Here is a 20,487-nt window from a genome sequence, read left to right on the forward strand (position 1 = left end):
ACTGCAGATGTAGCAAGGACTCCAACGTTGCAGAGCCAGTATAAGAGCTAGACAGGGAAGAACCTAAAAGGCAGCATATTCAGGGCTGACCCAAAAGATGGCCTGTAGTAAACAGGGTCTTATGTAATCTAAGCAGGAAATTATATCACCTTTTAAAAAAAAACCAACTTTTTATAGGGCTACTACTGACAAAAAACAGCACGTCTTTAAAACATAAATAATTGTAAAGGCTATGTAATATATATATATATGCCTTTCATCCATTTTTCTCAGTTGAAGTAATGATTGGCAGTTTTGAACAGTTATTTCCAGATGATTCAAATTATTTGGCTGACAGAGTGAAATGGGTATTTTTTCCTGTCTAGATACTAGGTAACGCTAAACTATCTGCACACTTTTCAAAAGACCAGTTCCTCTACCAGAAATACCAGGACCTTGTCCATATAGACGTTCAGCCATTTAAACACACCTGCATCTCCACTTTGAAAAACAACCTTTGAGCACAGCACTGTAAGATGGCCAAAACTAGATGCAAAAAAAACCCCAAACCAAAGCCACGTTTATGAATGCTTCACCATTGTTTACAGTCACCTGTTCACAGGAAAAACAATACAGACTGCTCAGGAGAGGAGCAGGGTCTGCCCTAGGCGGTAAGACTGTATTTTAGGAGAGTGTGCAGTCAAGACAGCTCCGGGTGTGCATCCCTGGCAGTCTCATTTGACAGATGCAACTGGCCTGAGTGTCTAAAATAACAAGCTACTCCTGCCTGAAAACTTCTTCAGACCCAGTAACACCTTTGAGTAACAACTGCAAAGGTCAGCCTTCAGCTTTGGTGAAGTGAATGCTGAAAAACAATTTGGCATTGCGCTGTACTAACATTATAAAGGAGGACAATTTTCTCTGATTAAAGGGCAGTGGGATCATGGCCTCCCTTTTCCACTCCTAGCTTTGACATTTCTACAGTAATAGGGACTTGCTTTGGCAGCTTTAAGAAAATACTAACTCTGAAATCTTTCTACTCTGGTTTGGAAAAAAGCTTCAGCAGCTCATTTCAGCCGATATGAGCATCTTAGTACATGGGCATGGAAGCGATGTGCTGTTGTACCACTGATTAACACAGTAATTCAAGATACCAGTAATGGAGACAAATGTTTGGTCTGAGCTTTACACCACCATTGATTGAATGTATTTATTTTCTTTTTCTTTCTCCTTTTTCCCTTGGAAGGGGTATTTCAGAAGTATTCTGCGTTTTGTGACACACAAAACCATCAGCATTTTGTAAATACAGGGAAGTGTCAACTTTATTAAATCCTTTTTATTTAACGTTCTTTAAATTGTTAAGTGCAATACTTCAGAGATATGATGGGTAGAGAGAACATTATAAGGAACAAGTACAAGTGGTTAAGCTTGCTGCTCTGTATGGGAGGATTACACCCTTACTGACCTGGGGAATAACTCCAGAGTGGCCCCAGGTGCTGTACCAGATGTTGCAGGCTGACATTAACATTGTGAACAGACTGTAGGGCATTAACGGTCCCATCATTTCCCATATTGTCTGGGCCTCTTCTTGCACATCGCCAGTCCTGACTGGGAGGGCACAAGGCTAGCTGAGACATGCTTGTGGGGCTGGAATGGGCTGTAGCAATCAAAATGGTAGCGCACATGCCCATGCTAATTTAGGATGCAGGCTACCCTGTTAACATATTATCTATACTAGCTCCTACTGCTGTGGAAACAACCCAGTCAATTCTGCAGTGGGCACTGGTCATAAATCATTGTGAAGGCAGCATGGGTGATAGTGATTTGGATGTTAGTATCAAAACTTTGCTAGCTCTGGCTGACTCCACAGTATGCACCAGCTGGTAGAGTATTGGACATAGCTTCTGTAGTTCGTATACAGGTTTTATGTCAAGCAAACAGATACAATCTGGTTTCACAAAGATGAAGTGCTGAGAAAGGTGCACTGAGTTCAGATCCATCCAACCCTGCAAACCAGAGGGAGAGTGCAAAGCAGTAGCATGCCTCTCAAGGGCAACTGTTTCGTTTGTGGGAATCTGTCCTGTCCCCAGAAGACTTCCTGGAAAAATGAGGGCTTAATACCTGTTTATCCATTAGCTTGTCCTCAAAGCTCTTCAGGTAGGCATAACTTAAACCAGCAAAGAGTCTTGTTGAAACAGCTGCTTTTTTTTTTTTTTTTTTCTTTTCCTTTTGTAAGAGACCAACTCTTGTGCTTTTCTTTCATTCTGTAGAGAACACAGCTGACATTATTACCCACATGCTTAGCAGTGCCACTGCTGTAACGGATGACGCTAGTACTTAAATGCACTAGGAGGACAGGAGTGGGCTGAAGCCATTTTTAGAACAACATGCTATTTTCTTTTTTAGTGCTGACTCATCCACCGTACCTTGTGGTATGTTTACCTTGATTGCTTGCTGCTTCACGGGCTGTTGAATGGATCAGGAAGGAATATTAATCAGTGACATGCAGCATTGTGCTCCAGAACTTCAGTGATGGTGAGTGCTATCCTCTTGCTTATCTTTTGGCTTTACTGTAGAAATTATTTTCTTTAACTAGCATTCACAGGCATTTCAGTCCTGGAAACTGTAAGCAACACTTTTGTATTCATCATTTTAGCACAGCTATCTACTTCATATCCATTTTTTCTGATGAAAATCTTTGCTCCTCACTAGTACTCATATCAGAATGTAATTAATCAAAGTCGTTGTACTGTATACATGTTGAACCTAATTAGCCAAAACAGCTGATGAAGACAGAAGAGATCTCACAACTCATTTATCTTTTTCTTAACATATTTTATATTAAAATTAAAATGACATGGAAGGCAGTAGCAGCTGCTATAGCTAAAACTATGCAATAGTGCGCTTTACTGTATGTGCGATCTACTTGGGCTATTCTGCCTGTTAAGTGAGATGACGGAAGCGTTTAGTGCCCAGAAATGCAGTTGTAGATTGATTTGTCTGCATTCAAAATAGAAATTAACGGCCCATGCATAAAAACTGTTGCTAGTCATTCACAAGAATCTGACAAATGCTATTAGTGTACAAATGGCTGCTCTCTGACCTTGTGGTGCTAGCTGACCATCCGGTTCACCTTAGAGCAAAGTTGATTTAACAATGAGCTGGAGCCCAAAGGGGCTTCCTACTCTTCCCTTCTCCCTGTACGTTCCCACCACCTCCACGTGAGCTTTAGATAAGAAAAGTAATCACTATTTTATACAGCTTTATTTCTATTAATTTAGTTCTCTGAAACTGTCCACTTCAGGGCCAGGTGACCACCCATGCTGGAACTAGGCGTGTTGACTGCATCACCTCTAACTTACAACAGCACACTCCCCATCCAAGGAGATCCCCCAGCTGAAGGATTGTCTGTGGAGGAGCAGGGAGTGTGAAACCCTAAGAGAGGAGCCAGAGACTAAGCTTGGAGGTTTACCAGGCTAAAGAAATACCTGCTTTCAACTCTAGGACATGATTTAAGCATCTAATGTGCAGATGTTTTCAAAACTTTTCTCATCTCCTGTTTTCAGGTATCAGTGGATTTGGTAGAAGATCCCTTCTCAGAAAGAAATTTTCTTTCTTCACTCTTCAGAGTTTCAGTTTTAAGGAAAAAGCAGCTCAGCTCAGAGATTACTGTGGAAGGCAAAATGGAAGCCCAAAACCACAACACAGAAAACACAGGCCTAAGGCACTGCCATGGTCTTCCAGTTTGGGACTCCGTATACCTAAACTCTCTAGTGGAAAACAGAAGTGGCAATATTTTAAACAGGCGTCAAAAGAAAAAAAAAAAAACCAAGAAGGTGACCAGTAGATAGAAAAGTGAGCTGGGTACAGTGAATCCTTGTATAACTAGGCAGCAGAATAAATAGATATAACTATATACCAGGTATACAACTAGGTAGCCATATATATATATCTATTATAAATTTATAATATTATTGTATAGACATAGAATTATTTTTTTATTTTGTGGTATGTTTATGTATTCATATATAAGATCACTGAAGGACTATAACTTCACAGATTTGCTTAAAAAAGTATTTAAAAATATATAACTGACATCACTCAGGAGAAATGGCTTTTAACTTCACGTGTTGAAATGTTATAAACACAGAGATCCTGTGAAGGGCCTGGGGTTTTATGCTAATCTGTTCACTTGTGCACCTCAGGGAAGTCTGCTGCTGCATAATCAACTTCATAATCCCTTGAATTCTCATTGCCAGATATTCTGCAGCAAGGCAGTAAACTCTCCTAGCTAGGGATTCTGACAAGTCTCTCTACCTTTCCCAGTTTCTGAACCTAATGATTATTTTTATCCAATCATTATTTAGTGATGTTTCTTACACTGCCGTAAGAAAAATTAAATATCCCTCCTCAGTTTTACAGATAGAGTAATTTCAGTGTGCAGTGATTAACAAATTACATTTCCTGGGTCAGAGAGAAAGTTCATGGCGGAGCTAATAATGGGACTTATATCTCTGGTCTTAATGATTATAGTGTGACAGCACAGCATCCCTCAACGCAGAAGTTTCAAAACTAAGCGTTTGGTTATGACAGTGACAGAATGGGGTCCCTTCAATTTGTTTGCTGACCTTCAGCTAGGGACTAAACCAGCCACTCAGTCTGAAGGGTATCTGTGCTCTGAATGGCATATTTTGTAATGACAATATTCCTGTTATAGAATTCCTGGTATTATTGCTTTGGACACAACTATAGATCCTTTATGGTAGTAATAAAGCACTCCAGTCTTAACAAATTTCCATTATAGGATCCCTGTGGACAGGGAATGGCTACTATCCCATTTTTAAAGGGGCTTAAAACCAAAGACCACAAAGTCTCTGGTGCAGCAAATATTAAAATTCATATCTCCTAGATTTTAAGCTGGATGAACCTTCCAAATTACTGGAAGAAAATTCCTTTCTGCAGTCATCCCAATTCACAAAAAGCATAAAACAATGACTGCAAAAAATATGCTTTCCTGCTCCCTAGGCTTGCCACTGGGCTTGATCTAAAGTTTAGTGATAACCAAGTTAGCCTGTGAACTCAGTGTTTCATATTCACTTGAGGATGCTAATATGCGTTGGCAGTGAAGAGAAGACTCATGAAAAGTAAAATCTGGTGACTTCTGCAAAGAAAAATGAGATGTAAGGAGTGGGGACAATGAAACATGATGAGAAGGAAAGCACAAAACTCAGCAGGGATGTAGAGGAACCAGAACTGTCTGTGTAGAAGTAGGAGTACGTCATGGTAAGGAAAAAGCTAGACATACCTAAACCTCTCCGTCATGTCAGAGCTGTACACATGGTTTTAGAACACAGACACAAATGCAAGCCTCTGCAGTGGATGTGCTTCCAGTTCTGGCTCGAGTTAGATTAAAAACTTCCAGGCTGTTTTACATACATGAGAACTGTACTTGGATATGATAAAATATCACAGCTGCCAGTCTAAATTGGTATCAACTTGCATGGTAATGCTATGACGTTGCAATTTCTTTATTTTCCTTGCTCTGCAATGAGGAACTTTCCTTGTTTCAGTCGGGAAGACTGATCCCAGATATCGGCATATACATTTGAAAAGATCTGGCTCTTCAAGTGTGACTCATTACTATTGGACCCCTATTGCTCACAGGTGGAAAAGCTCTGCACAGAAGTACAAGGATTGTTGCTAATCTGTGCTTGCTGGCTTCTGCAGAGCTCACAGGAAATGAAAATCTCTAAATACATAAATGTGGAGTGGAGATTTGCCCACGTAAGAATCAGTTACGTTCTGGAGAAAGAGAAGTTCCTTAAAAAAGAGTAAAAGAGAAGGTACTCAGAATAATGTGGGTTTTGCAGGCTGTACTTGCTAAAAGTACCTAAGGGAATATTCGTATACTATGTTTTTCCCAGTGGTAAAGCTAGCTGAAGAAATTATCCTTTCAACAACTCCCTCCTCCTGCTCTGCTCCCACTGCAATTCTCTGTACACCCTGACGTGCGAATGTCACTTCCCATGGGACTCTGCTGGACCTAGGCCATGATGTAAAAGTCTAAACAAAGTATTTTTGAAGCTGTTTTCTAAGCCTATATCACTTTAAGATCCAGATCAACATGCAGCATCATAAATGGCTACATTAGCATTACTTTGGGGTGGCAAATGGCAGTAAGCAGCAGGCATAGAAGTTTAAATATTGGAGAAAGTGGGAGCTTCTTGTTTGCTTCTAGAGAAAACAAGTGTGCTGAACACCACCACAACTAGTCTGAGTGCCAGGCCTGAAATATTTGTCTCCCTGAGGTACCCATGTAACTTTTGACAAGGACAGCTTACAGTACGGTCTCAAAAGAGGCTCAGTTCAATATGATCTTGGGTGACCCAATCACCAAAAGGAAGTTTGTGAGTAATCATCATCATGACAAAGCAATTGAGTACACCAATAAATCTATTCTCCTGTTACTTACAAAAACTCAGAGAAAAGGAATAAAAGAACAAAAAAATTGGATCTCACATAGACGTTTTTGAAAATCACTCATTCACAGATGTATTTGAAACACTTTTTCTAGCCCCCAGACTGCCAGAACTGCTCCTTTTTCAGTCTGATACATAGGTTTTATCAAAATGTTCAGTGTGATGTCCAAAGATGAAAACACATTAATTGACCTTAGATTAATTTATATCACACCAGCTTTATAGTTTTTAATCTGTGCCCTATAAACAAAGACAAAAGCTAGATTTTTCTCACATTCATGGAATATCTGCATCAGGTGAGCCACACAGACATCCCTTGAGAGATACACAGATTACGTTATATATAAAGGACAAGGGGTAATGGTTTTAAGCTGAAAGAAGGTAGATTTAGAGGAAGTATTAGGAAGAAATTCTTTACTGTGAGGATGACAATACACTGGCACAGGCTGCCCAGAGAAGCTGTGGCTGCCCCATCCCTGGAAGTGTTCAAGGTCAGGCTGGATGGGGCTTTGAGCAACCTGGTCTAGTGGAAGGTGTCCCTGCCCATGGCAGGGGGGTGGAACTAGATGGTCTTTAAGGTCCCTTCCAACCCAAAGGGTTCTATGATTCTGTGATTTTTTACAATGATTAATGGCATAAATGGTGATGCTTTTTTTCAGTACAAATCTTAATAAAATCTTCCTCTTACCTGAAGGTAATGGCACGGCCTCAAGGAAGGTTTGATTTCCTGATGAACCAGAGGCTTATCTAAGTTTAGTGATGATTTGCGATAAGCTTCTTTAGCCTGACTTACTGTAAGCGTGGACCAAGAACTCCTTTTCATGTATTTACCATCAGGGGTCATTGCTAGCCCTTCACAAGCCGAACATTTCACATCATTGTTACTTTTGGAAGTCTTCAATGAGAGATCCCCAAAATGCCCCTGGAGAGCCTCAGGATAGCAATGGGATATATGATCTGCATGATGCCTATTTACCACACTAGGGGTTCGGTAAGTGCTATCGCTGTCCAAATTATCATCAGAGCTCCACCAGCTGCTCATTCCTGATTTATGCTTGCTTTCTGGTTTTCTCTCCTTACTTTTACTCCTTTTGCTATGCTTGGAATGGTGCCCATGATGATGGTCATCCCCTCGACTGTCTCCCTTTGTTCCATTGACGTTGCCCTTGGATGATCCCTCCAGGGAATGAGATTTAGTAAAAAGTTTCTGGACTGAATGAACAAGATGGCGTATTCTTCCTGGGCTCTCACTGCGTTGTTCTGCAGCTGTTGAGGTCCTCTGGTACTGTAAAGTGTGAAACCCATCCCGGTGAAGAGGAAGCTGTTTCTCAAATTGGTCCAAAAGATTGGCAGGAATACGGTTAATCTTAGGGTTACCGTGAGACATGGCGCAGTCGTCTCTTGAGTCGTAATGTGAGCTGTAGTGCATTCTGGGGAAAGTGCTACTTGACATGTGATCGCCCATTACCATGGGCATCATCATGCATTCAGAATGAATGGAGCTGCGTGGCGAGCAACGATGGTGGTCCATCGGGCAACTCTCCGTGGGGCTGAGAAGATACGATTGCCTTGGCTCCTGCCCATGGTGGATATGGTCGTGGGTGTGTTCACAATCTTCAGGGGATGCTAAGCCACAAGTATGAGCTGAACATAACTGTGGTTGGTTGCGACTACCAGATAATCCTTTCATATTCCTCGGAGCAGGAGAATATCTTTCTTCATTGAAGTGCTGAGAAGGTGACCATGAGTACTGCTGGTCTGTCAGGAGAACATATAAAACCTACGTTATGTGTCTGATTTCAAGATTAACTTGCAAAATCCAAGTATATTGCATAACTTAACATTTTTTCTCTATGAGCTTGATGGAAAGTCTCACCATTCATGGAATTTCATTCACCAGTATAAAACTGGTAAAAAGCGCCCACTGTGAGCAAATTATGGGGTGAATGCAGCCTCCTTCCTGTTTGCAAAATTCTCTGCTAGCAGTTCTAAATTTTACGAAGCTATTCATTATGCAAATTTACTCAGATTTAATGGATGTATTCAAGTATTCAGTTTATTATTTGATATTTGGAATTCATATGTCAAGCTTCGTGGCTTGTCATTTAAGTTACACAGATCTAGTTTCTATTTCTGTGGTTTCTCAGTTGGATATCTTAACCTAAATGTATCCTTTCTCCATAGAGGCATTTTTGTGTCACAAACTGAACCTTTTCTTAAATGGATCTCAGCTTCAGGATCCCAAGTTCACTGTTCATAAACATAAATAATAAACAGCAAAGAGTAAAAGAATATGAACATGCTGAAATGAAGCTTAATTTTCATATCACTAAAGAGTTTATGAAGAAGCATTTCATACTATTTGAACACCTGTTATCCTTAGTCCAGAAGTATTACCACTATTCCCATAAATGTAAAGTCTTCTCTGTTAGGTGTTTTTTCCCTTATTTTGTCCAAATTACAAAATATTTATTTAATGACTCTACGTTATTCCTGATAAATATCTTTAGGTACAAGCTACAAGGTTTTTGTACACTTGATTATTTGTTCCTATGGATCATGTGCTCCAAGTTGTGGTTATTAAACAAGCATGATTACTAAATAAGAGTAGCTTGTAAGCAAAGATTTTGATACTCGAGCTTTTGATTTTTTTTTCTCTCATGCAATTTCTTGCAGTTGTAAAATGCTACAAACAGAAAATTAAACCCCCCAGAAATGCTTCAATTTGATTTGCACATTCACTTTCCATCTTCAATTTCAGCTTATTTAAGCAACATTTCAAAAGCAGACAAAGATATAGGATGCGAGATAATCCTTTAGAGGATTAAACAGATGCATAAGTGTTTATACAATCCACTTAGCACAGTCTTTTGGCAAATTTGCTCTTAAGACTCTAAATAATCTTGCACAAGTGCTTGATACAAGGAAGTTAAAGGCTTCACCCCGTATGGAAGCCAGAGAATATCTAGTCATTATATATAACAACATAACCGGACACTGGAGACCAGCCTGCAGAGATAACACAGTAGCTAACAGCACTTTGAGGGGGTGCTAAGCATGTGACAAAACTCTCCTAAATCATATTCCCTTTACTAGTGAAAACTCAATGCCTGGATATGGTCATGAAACAGATCAATACCCATATCTCTTTAATTTTGTTCAACTAATAAGTGTTATGTCATGATACCTTCAGTACAGAATGCAATTTGTGAAATTCTTTAGCATCAGCAATCTCATAACCTAAATGCTTTAATCTTCCTATAGTGGAAGATGCTTAGATAATTTTATTACATCTTAATTTCAACAGACCTCCACATAATTTTTTAAAATGAATGCAGCATTAAACTAATAATAAGAATAAAGTATTCTTCATCCTAGGCACAATCCTGCCACACTAAAGTCAAAGACGGATTTAAGGGTCCAAACGTCACCTCCAGACTTTATCATGGTGTGAAAATGATGTGTCTGTGCATATATTCTTTTCTGCTTCTGTTTTGTTTTTATACCAGTTTCTTTTACTTAATCCTTGGCTATTTTCACATTAAAATAAAAAACTTATTACTGTTGATTGTTCAGTCTGTTGTACTATTTAGGTTATAATACCTTGCATAAATGTAGTTAAAAAAGGAAACATAACTTTTTCTGAAATAACATAATTTTGATTATCCAATTAAAAGCACAACTATATATAGACAAAGCAGTAAATTATAGCAGTGCATTGGGATTCAGCCACATAAGTAGGATTGTAATTAATGGTATTTAACCCAGCATATTACTAAACATTACCAGGGGAATAATGATGGTCCATGTGTTCAATGCACTTAGTCTGTGCTTTCATGAAGGGTTCCCAAAGCACCTGACAGGGATTACTGCATTATTTCTTACAATTCCATGAGAAACGGAAGGCACTGTTCTCCTTTTACAGAAAAGGAAACTGGAACACAGGTAACATTTTCCAAAGTGCTTGTGTATTTGCTGATTTTCATTTTCACAGTGGTGTGAGCCACGAGGATGTGGAAAGAGGCTCTTCAGTTAAACTGACAGCACAAGGAGCATCAACCCCGAGCCTGTTCGTTACAATCTTGCACATCTATGAATGAAGATAACTCTAGCACTATGTTCCAACAATGCATTTAGGAAAAAAACCTGAAGGGCATGGCAGAGATCCAGAACAAAAGAAAGAGCTAGACAAGAGTAAAAAACTCATTTAAACGAGTTCCCTAACACAGAACTGCTAGTCCCTGGTGATTTCTTCAGGCCTCACCCAGCATCAAGCATAGCCTAGAGGTCTTTAAATGTTTTCATCATGTTAAATCCCTAGGAATATGAGACATCATGATTTGACTGTACTGCATTGGATAATGTAAGAACAGCTTTTACATTTCTCATGACTCCCTATGATTCTAGTTCAGTGCAACTAAAGAAAAATAGTTTTCTGTATGTTGCTTCCAAAGACTTAGAGCATTTTATGTGCCTCATGGAATGTCTGATTTCTTTTCTTTGAAACACAGTAGTTAGAAACTACTATAGGCATTCAATACGCACCATCAAAATAATTAAAAACTGAATTAAGGAGTGGCATTTTTCAAAAGTAGTTTTCCCCTCTTAAATTTGCAATAGGGAGTAACTGATACTAGATAAAGTCTCAAATTACTTACATGTGCATCATGTAAATTTATCACTCCGATTAGGTTTGGGCTCTGCTTGGGACATCAAACCTGTACTATGTCCTAGGCACCATTACCTCCTCTTACAAACCCTCTGAAAATCCTCAGAATTTTGCATTATGATATATAAATTTACCAGGTCATCTGAGTTTTGTACTATTCAGTCGACTTTGTTCAGGAGGCCTATTTCAGGGCTCGAAGAAACAGCTGAGCTATGGCTGAATGAATTACTGTACGGTACCAGACCAGTGTAATTGACCATGTGCTAACTCGTAGCCTGCCAGAAACGCAAAGAAAAATGTGCTATCTTACAATTTAGTTAAGATAACATGATTTTCTAGCATTTGCAAGGGACTAGAAGTGTGTCTGTGGTCAATGTCCACAGCTCAGCTGATGCATAAAAATTTGTAAAGCTGCAGTATCAATGTTTCTGCCTCCATCCTTTAAAAATAAAGTTTGAGATTTTGGTATAACAAAATAATTCCAGATTTATCAAATAATGACAGACTGGACTAGAATTTTAGTCTGTGTCATTGACATCTAGATGTCATGACATCTAGAATAAAATATAAGATTTTTGTTTTGGTTTGGTTTTCTCTGTTTTTTTTAACAGCAGCCTCTACATTGTTTTAGGGTAATCACTCCAAAAATATAAAAGTAATTGAGGATACTGATGTCTAGTTTCTTAAAGGAAGTGCCACTGTCGGAACTAAAGAGCTGAGAGGAGACAGAAGAACAAATGAACTTAATCCAAAGAAAACTGAAGAATAGGAACAGCGAAAAAATCTACTATATGTGAGCACATTAATGTCTTTTCTTTGTGTCTCATTAGAGCAAAATGGACTCTTTCCATTGACTTAAATGGCTAGTCAGATGTTACATAAAGACCATGGGGAAGGATCTAGAGGAAGGCATAGGCTGTTATGTCAGAGAGAATACAGTAATTCCAAAATCCTGAAAATCCCTTAAAATTGTTCTTTTCAGAGACTACTATACAGATATGTCATCCTTTAACCTGTGACAGATGGAAGGATTTCTGCATCCTTTCCTGTCTATTTCAGCTCTTTCCCTGTTATGCCATGCCTTTTCCTGCTTTTTTTTTTCCCCATTTTTTTTCTTTTGGACTTTCTGATGCTAAAAGAGTTGCTCTCTTACTCCAAGGAGTTGTTACTTTGCCTGTCTTAAGGGACTGGTCACAATTTTTAGAGCATTCAGGCTTCTTCCTTGTGCCAGTCAGTATCAAGAGAAGAAAGAGAAGTTTGAGGATGAAGAAAACTGTTTGAAATAACCAATTACAATTAGTATTATTGTTCTAGGGCAAAAGGGCTAAAAACCTCTACGCAATGAAAAATAAGGCCTGTGCATCCCTGGAGTTCCTGGAGCACTGTTCTTTGCTAAAGAAATCAATGTGAAAACAGTGGAAATCTCTCTGACATTCAAAAGAAGTGCATGTCCCCACAAACCTTTTTGTACAAATATTTTTGTGTGTTACTTATTGAAAGCAAGCTTTCAGAGCATAATAATAATTCCTGGAACTAGTAAATGGTGCCTGATTTTTGCTTTTATTTATTTATTTATTTTTCACAAAGCACTTCTTTTTCTATTGAGAAATTAATTTAAATTGCTTTAACCTTACAAGCCCCTTGGTAAACTGCTTACCCATCTGAAACATTTGTGGTGTTTTCACTGGAGAAGAGACAGCTCCTTTGCATAGTGTAACCAGTAAAATGCATTGCTGAAAAGAGATGCTTAATCTACCTTTCAAAAAGACGTGGTATGGAAAACCAGACTGTTGCATTGTGCTGCTCCACTCAGTTCAATTAGTGTTGCAATGTATTATGAAAAAAATATACTCACAGTCTAACCTATAACTAATACAAATATTAAGTAGTGCAAAAACAACTATATTAATCAAGTAACTACACATTAAATATTAAAACTCATAAATAAAATGTTTTAGCTGGAGATTTGTCTGCCCAAGGGCTGCGGTAATTAGCATTAGATGAGCACCGTTTCCTCATTAACTTGTTATAGTATTTTTGTCTGTTTTATTCTAACCTTGAAAATTAGTATTTCCAGGGATTGAGAAGAGTGACTAACCTGCCAAGTGCAAGGAAAAAAATCTGGAAATGCCTGAAGTTGTTGGTCTGGTCTCATGAGATTTCCAACCTATTTATGTAGCACAACACTTGTATAAAAATTACATAAAATTGCAAAGATTGGGTGACTACCTGAATTTAACCTTTAGCTTTAGATGGTGACTTTTATTTTCTGTTACATGGAGTTGATGCATTTGCACTGCGTGCAGTGCATTCACCTATCTATGAATTCTTCTATCTGACATCTCAGGTTGCTTACCTGAAATACTGAACTTTGGAGGGTAGCAGTCCCTCAGAAATAAGTGATATTGGCTCTCTCAGGGCTATTGCAACAAGATACTTCATGCACCCAGTCTCCCTGTGCAATCAAAGGAGAGAAGCAGGCAGTTCTGAGAACCTAAAGCCAAACACCAAAATGCCCAAGGCTGTCCAACAAACATTAGCCATGGGCTAGGTGAGGATTCCTGTCTCATTCTGACACTTAAGTGTGAAAATGAAATACCTTTATATTCAGGATCCTGAGCAATCCTTGTGGTAGACACGTATGGCTGTGTTTACACTAGTTGACTAAACAGAGTTAGAAGATGTGCTCAGCACATACGGTTACACTGTTGCCATCATAGTTTCATACTGTGTAAATATTACTCTTCCAACCAATACAGAGATACGATTTCAAGAATAATGTGGGTCAAAGATTGTTACAAATATACTACCTGGATGTGGTTTTATTTTGAAGTGTGAGAAACTGGTATGATTCATCTCATCCTGAAGTACATATCTAAAAAATGTCAGATGAATAACACCCTTCATGTACATATCTATCTCTGCTGACTACAGTGAAAGCTGCAGATGACAAGTGCCAATGCCGAAAACTACATGACAAATATATCAGTTTAGGTAATATCAGGCGCATGTCTAATGCTAAAACATAGCAAATGATTTGACAGCCCAAGCTAATTCAGTGGAACCACATGATGAATAATGACCAAGGGTAAGATGGTTTTTATAACTCCCATGTTAGATAAAAGTGGACATGCAAATTCTATTCCAAAAACATCATCAGTGACCAGAACATACCAATTTGGAGCAAAGTCAGAAAACCCAAAGGGAGAAGTAAGTAGCATGTGGAATGCTGCCATTTATTCAGCACAGTCACAGTTTTGAGCACTGATGCAGATGTCTGCAGGTGAACAAACACTTGATGGCACCCAATCATGTTTTTCAGCACAACAGTTCTAACTTCATCTCTGTCCATCTTACAAATAGAGATTAGTAGACCTGCCAATCCAACATCCCAAGAGATTTATTTCTGAGATAAATAAGCATGATCAGAGAAAAGGGCATATAGTGAACGGAGTGCAGAAGAACTGTCAATGAGTGAGAATGGAATCTCTGAGGTGGTGGGGTGGAAGGGGAGGGTACTGAATTTCAGGTGCCACGTAGTGCAGTATACTGTGAGGAAGAAAAGCACAGAGAACTGTGATCACCAGGGAAAGCTGTGACCAGCAACATGCTAAAGCAGGGTTATGCCACCAACTGCCTGGCCTGGAGAACAGGGCATGCCATGTGTGAAAAAGGAGAAACGTAGAAACAGTATTTGAGGACCGATGACGTCCCACATCTTGTGGGTGGAAGAACGGGCACTTGTATGGGGAGGATGAGAGGCGCAATATTGTGCCCATGCTGTGACAAAGGACAGGACAGAAATCCATGAAAGGCAGCATGGGATTTGCAAGAAGCTCCAGGGTCTGAAGTAGAGGGATGCAGGGAGTCCTCAGGATGATGCAAAATTGACTTCCATTGGCTTGAAGTGTATGATGTCCTAATGTTGACTGGTATGTAGCACACAGACCTTCACAGTGCTTTTCAAGTTTGAGGTATATTGTCACTATTTACCTTTTCAACAGTTCTGTGACAGAGGTAAGTCCACAAAATGATTTATGACTAACATTTTTTTCATAGAATCTGTACGATCAGTGAAGCTTTTGAAAAAATATAAAGTATCAGGACTAGATTGACCTAAACCAACTAACATGTAAGCTTTCTTCTGGAGAAATACAGCTGTATGGAGTCAATCAGGGTTTCACTATGTGAATATTATTGAACGATTGGTTATAAGAAAATTGATTATAATCCTTCCAAATACGGACCAGAAAAGCTAGCCCAACACCATTAAACTTCTTTGTTTCTTATTGTGCCTGGCTTTATGGACTTCTTTTCCTAAAAGACAAAACTCTGCTTCTTGCAGTTGCTAGCTCAAATACAGGACACCATCAAATTCTCTTGGCATCATTAAAACTGCAACTATTGTCTCAGCAATTAAAGAAAGCCAAAGCAACTGGGTAGTACAGCTCAAAGCTATACACAGGAGTCTACACACAAGTCTGTCTAGAAGTGAAAGGGAAATCCTCGTCACATTGATGGCAATGACAAATCTCCCATTAACTTCACTGGGGTCAGTGTTATTTCTAAGTATTTGCTGAGAAAAGTTCTTGGTTCAGTTTACCTATGAATCCTGGTGTTACTTGAAGAGGATCACTAATCAGGGTTGTATTTTACAGAAAACACAATTTGTGCTGCACCAGAATAAGCGTGTTACAAGCCTTGAAGGGTCCTGAGTCAGGAAGATGATGGCATGGAAGGGTGAAACCGGTTCTGCTAAAATACTGCCACTGATAGCACAATGGCCAAGATTAAATCCCAAGGATCCAAACCACCTGGACTGACTATTCAGCTGCATGGAGCTAACAAATATCTAGGGTTTCTTTTCTAATAATAAATGCTTATCAGTTATTCTTAAATGGAAATCAAACAAAAGAAATAATGCTGATACTTATGAACTTCTCCATCAAATGAATTTTTCTTTTGCTTACTGTTCCTGAATTCTTCTAAATTTGTCCCTTATTTATGAAGACATGGAGGAAGTTTACCATCCTCTGTAATACTGAGGAGACTGCAAGGACTAATGTTTCTACATCCAAGCAAAAATATTTACCATACACTCCTTTTACATTGCCTTTTATTATTTCTTTAAAACATGGATAGATTTTAAAGATTTTGCTTATTTTATAAAGTGCTTTTCTGGGAAAGATAATCTATGCATTAATTCTCAAAAGCATTGATAATTGCCACAGAACATATGACTGTTCAATTTAAAATACCTTTCTATTTCAAAATCTGCTGTACTTTTTTTTTTTTTAAACATTCAGTACAGCTTTTAAATTGTCAGAATTGAAAGAAAGAATTCGATTTTTTGTTTGCTTCAGCATCAGTTCTTTGCAGCTTTTTGATTCACCAAAAAATTCAGAGTTTCAGCCTTGGTCTGACCCAAAACAATAATTTCTTTTACTTTTTGGAGTTCATAATTATCTGCTCAGTTGTACATCCTTGGTGCTGCCTCTTGCTGCTTTATCATTGTATTGTGAACTTTTCTGCTCAGCTCAACCCACTGAGATGGAGGAGGTCTCATCCTGATTTTCCTGTGGGGTGCAGGAAGAAATAGCTGCCTGGTGACAAGTTCCTTTTTAAACCTGTTGCCATGGTTACAGGCAGAATATCTCCCTTTTCCCATAACCTTCAGATGGGGAATTTTTCAAATCCGGGTGCCGTCTCTTCTGCCTGGATGAGCTCTGTTTTGGGTCGTGGTAAACACTTCAAATATTAATTGCCTTTTCCCACAACCATTAGCATACAGATTTTCCATGTGGCAGTGAAGGATCAAACTGTGAACCCTGCTCCTGGAACGAAGTGGTGGTGTCAGTACCCACACCCTTGGCAAGTTTGAGATAGGGCATCTTAATATGCTGCCATCTATTTACTGATAGTAATTACTTTGTAAAAAGATGGAAAAAACAAACAGAATTGCACAAGAAATTCACGATGAAAGGTGACAGCTGAACTCACCAGTGAAAAACTGGATTGTATTAGCAATATTTGCTGGTGTTTATCCTGCTGTACTAGTTACACTAGTGCAAATCCCCTTAGGAAGACGGACTGAATCAGTGACCTACATACCCAGCACTGTGGGAGACAGCCATGGTCAGGTACCTCCATGCTGGAAGCACCCCCAACACTCTGGCTGTGCCAATACAAATTATCCTGTCCTCAACAGAACCTAAGCAGCCTAAAATGAATGTGGAGGCAGAGCATGGTAACTTTTTTTCTGGGGAAATGGAGAGAACAGCGTTTAAGCTGCTCATCATGGGAATACAATTAAAAGGTTGCACATTTTATCCTTTTGAAAGGAGACAATACAGTGAAGATGCTCAGTGAAGAAGGCGGGCATGGCGAAGCAGTCAGATGAGTCAGCCTCTCATCTCCATTACAGCCATTGCACTTTCTATGGGTAAATAAATGTTGCAGATCAGCTATGCAGCCAGGTGTTACAGAGGTCAGCAGGGTATGAGGGACAGAAAACTGTCGCTCCTTTGCTAACATCCTACATCCCATATGTGAAACCTAATTCAGACTGTTTCCCCTCCTCCCCACCTTCTCTCTCTCTCTCCCTTGGAAAAGTCTTTCATTTATTCCAGTGCAGATACTGGAATTAGTAGTCCAGATGTGATCTAACAATGGGATGAAGCTTCCCAGTTTGGAAAAAATGTATTTCCTCTGCAACTGAACTTAGGAGCCTCCTCAGCTGGACAGCCCTGTCATTCGCACAAATCATTTAGGACAAAAATATTTGCTTCTTGGCAAAGTAACAAATGCATAAGCCTCTTTGTATTCTGTAGTAGAAATGAATGAATAATTCATAACAAATAACCTATTTGATTAATCTTACATCCTTACAAATATCTTCTCCTGTTTGTGAACTGACCTTGGGCCTAATGAGATTTTTGCAGAGTTATCTGACGTTATGAGGTGTTTAATTTTTAGAAATAGCTTCTGGTCTGCAGATTGTTAGTGAGCATTTGTTGCCAACAGCCTATAATTACAATGCAGGATAGTTAACAAGTTTTTATATGATGCTTAGGCCATATGACATGATTTTGTTCTATGACTGAAAGTAATTCACAGACTAGGCTCTCAAGCATAACTAAAAGGAATTTAAAGTTCAAAAATTAGTTTCAAAAAAACATTCCCCGTTATTTCATTAACATTTTCTGTGGTCTTCATCATCACATCAGTGAACTTCTACACTACAGTTTCAGGGTACAACAAAAGGAAGGATTTGAAGTGGAATTATTCAGAGGTACAATGGAATTTAAAAAAAGACTCTTTTATGCAGTTTCTGTTCAGCTAGTCCCAATAAGGCAAATAAAATAGTGACACAGAGACATATTGGGACTTCTCATATTTAAAATCTCTTAAATGACTTCTATATCTCCATACCAAACCAACTGTCTATATATTTTTTATTATATGGAATAAAGATAGTCCTGTGGTTAAGAGGATTAACTTGGGAAATCTGCAGTCAAGACTTCCTGTCCAGCCATGATTTTTTTGTGTGATCCAGAATAAGGCCACGGGAAGTGATGACAGCGGTCATGGAGAGGCTTGACCTTGCCTTACTGGGTTAAAGTTAATCTTTGTGGACATCTCTGGTAGACTCCCTGCCTCAGTTCATCATAGCACAGGAATAAAAATAACTTCTGTACCTTTGAGGGTTAGTGTCAGAAAGCAGGGAGGCATTCAGTCTTTGGGATAATGCCCATCTAAGAATTTAAAACAAAGGATTTGTTACTGTGCCTGATAATTAGAAGGACAAGTGTCACTGTACCAGTTCATTTTGTGTGGCCAAGCCACATGGTCTGACTGAAGACCCACCAGCCCCAGTCAAAGCCTACAGCTGTTTAACCATCCCTGGATGCTCTAGGGCAGGGGTCCTCAAACTTTTTAACCAGGGGGCCGGCGCGCGGATGAAGTGGCAGGCAGTCATCTGCGGCTGCTTGGTTCCCCCCCCAACCCCCGGCGGGGGGGTCTGTAAATACCGGGGGCCGGACTGAGGACCCTGGTGGGCCGTATCCAGCCCGCGGGCTGTAGTTTGAGGACCCCTGCACTAGGGGAAAGTAGACTGAGGCATGGATCTGGCACAGAGGAAGGAACACCAAGCACCCACTGCCAACCCCTTGTCTGTTCTTGGGAAAATTTCCTGTTGTGCCTGTTATATGAAGCTAAAACCCATGAAAAGTGCACAGCGTTCAGATACTGACTGCACTGAGGAAGGCTGGATAATTCGGTAGAGAGACAGACGGACTGGAAAGTCAGGCCTTCACATATTTTTTTATTTCAAGAATGGCTATGTCTTTTCTTCCTTTCAATATGTAAGGTCATAGAGGCATGATCATGCAATCAATAGTGATTGAATAACCATGAGTTACTGTCTGACACTTGAACTATACCAATTAATCAAAAGCATGACTGCATCAACTGTGAAATAAAAATACATTTTTATAACCTGCCTTTAAAGTCCCTTACAGTTTACTTTGCAATCCTGGCAGATTAAGAGCATTATTACTAACTGCTATATGTTTTATAGGTTTTAACCTTTTTCTTAACCTCAACTCAATATCCTTTCCTGAAAACAGTACTTTACTGAAACAAAAAGCATTTAGTGTGTGTTCTCTTTATTTGCTTAACATTAGAAGCTGCTAAGTGTTGAACTTCTGTAAAATATTTTCCTCATCTATAGAAAGTTTATACAATTTTTCAATAAACTATTTTTCCCTCTTCACTTTGTGCATCTACTACCTATAAAAATCTATATTTAGAGAAAAGGTCAGCCCATCTTGCCTGTTCACATGTTTTACTATTTGAATGCCATTTGAACATGGCACATTTTCCATGTCTCTTGTTAAGATTGCACTATTTGGTTTCGACACCCAAAGCAAATTGTTGTTTTACCCTATACATGCCTAAAGTAAGGAAGATTGTAAGAAGTTTCTAGTTTGCATCAAAAGAAGTAGTTTCATAAAATGTTTATTTTCTAATACATTAACATTGTCCAGATTTTATAACCACCAGCTAGAACGCCAGTTTCCATGAGACTTAGAGTGAGCTGCTTGAGATCACACATGTCAGATCTCTTGCTTCTTCCACCATGCCCTGCTGTCATTATCGGGTTGCTTATTTGAGATATTCCTAGTGAAAAGGACAGGAATTTTTGGTGTGAGTGTGAATCTTGTAACCGTGGCAATACTTATCACCTTGAACTCTATTAAAAAATAAAAGGTAATGGAAAAGCTATGAAAGATTGTTCTTGAGAACTGACTATGAACGCTTGGGTAAGCTTTTTTTGAAGGAATCCATTGCATTCCTGCC

General features: G+C 39.1%; 1 protein-coding gene across 1 annotated transcript in view; it reads right to left on the bottom strand.

The window, feature by feature from the left end:
- DLGAP2 (DLG associated protein 2) overlaps positions 1–20,487 on the bottom strand; it is a 109,572-nt gene that overhangs the window by 86,083 nt on the left and 3,002 nt on the right. Inside the window, exon 2 of the mRNA XM_056344472.1 lies at positions 7,147–8,216. Within this exon, the coding sequence (XP_056200447.1) occupies positions 7,147–8,148 (1,002 nt within the window). The 5' untranslated portion in view covers positions 8,149–8,216. The remainder of the gene's footprint in view (positions 1–7,146; positions 8,217–20,487) is intronic.

This window comes from Falco biarmicus, chromosome 6 (genome assembly GCF_023638135.1).
Source record: "Falco biarmicus isolate bFalBia1 chromosome 6, bFalBia1.pri, whole genome shotgun sequence".
Taxonomy (NCBI): Eukaryota; Metazoa; Chordata; class Aves; order Falconiformes; family Falconidae; genus Falco; species Falco biarmicus.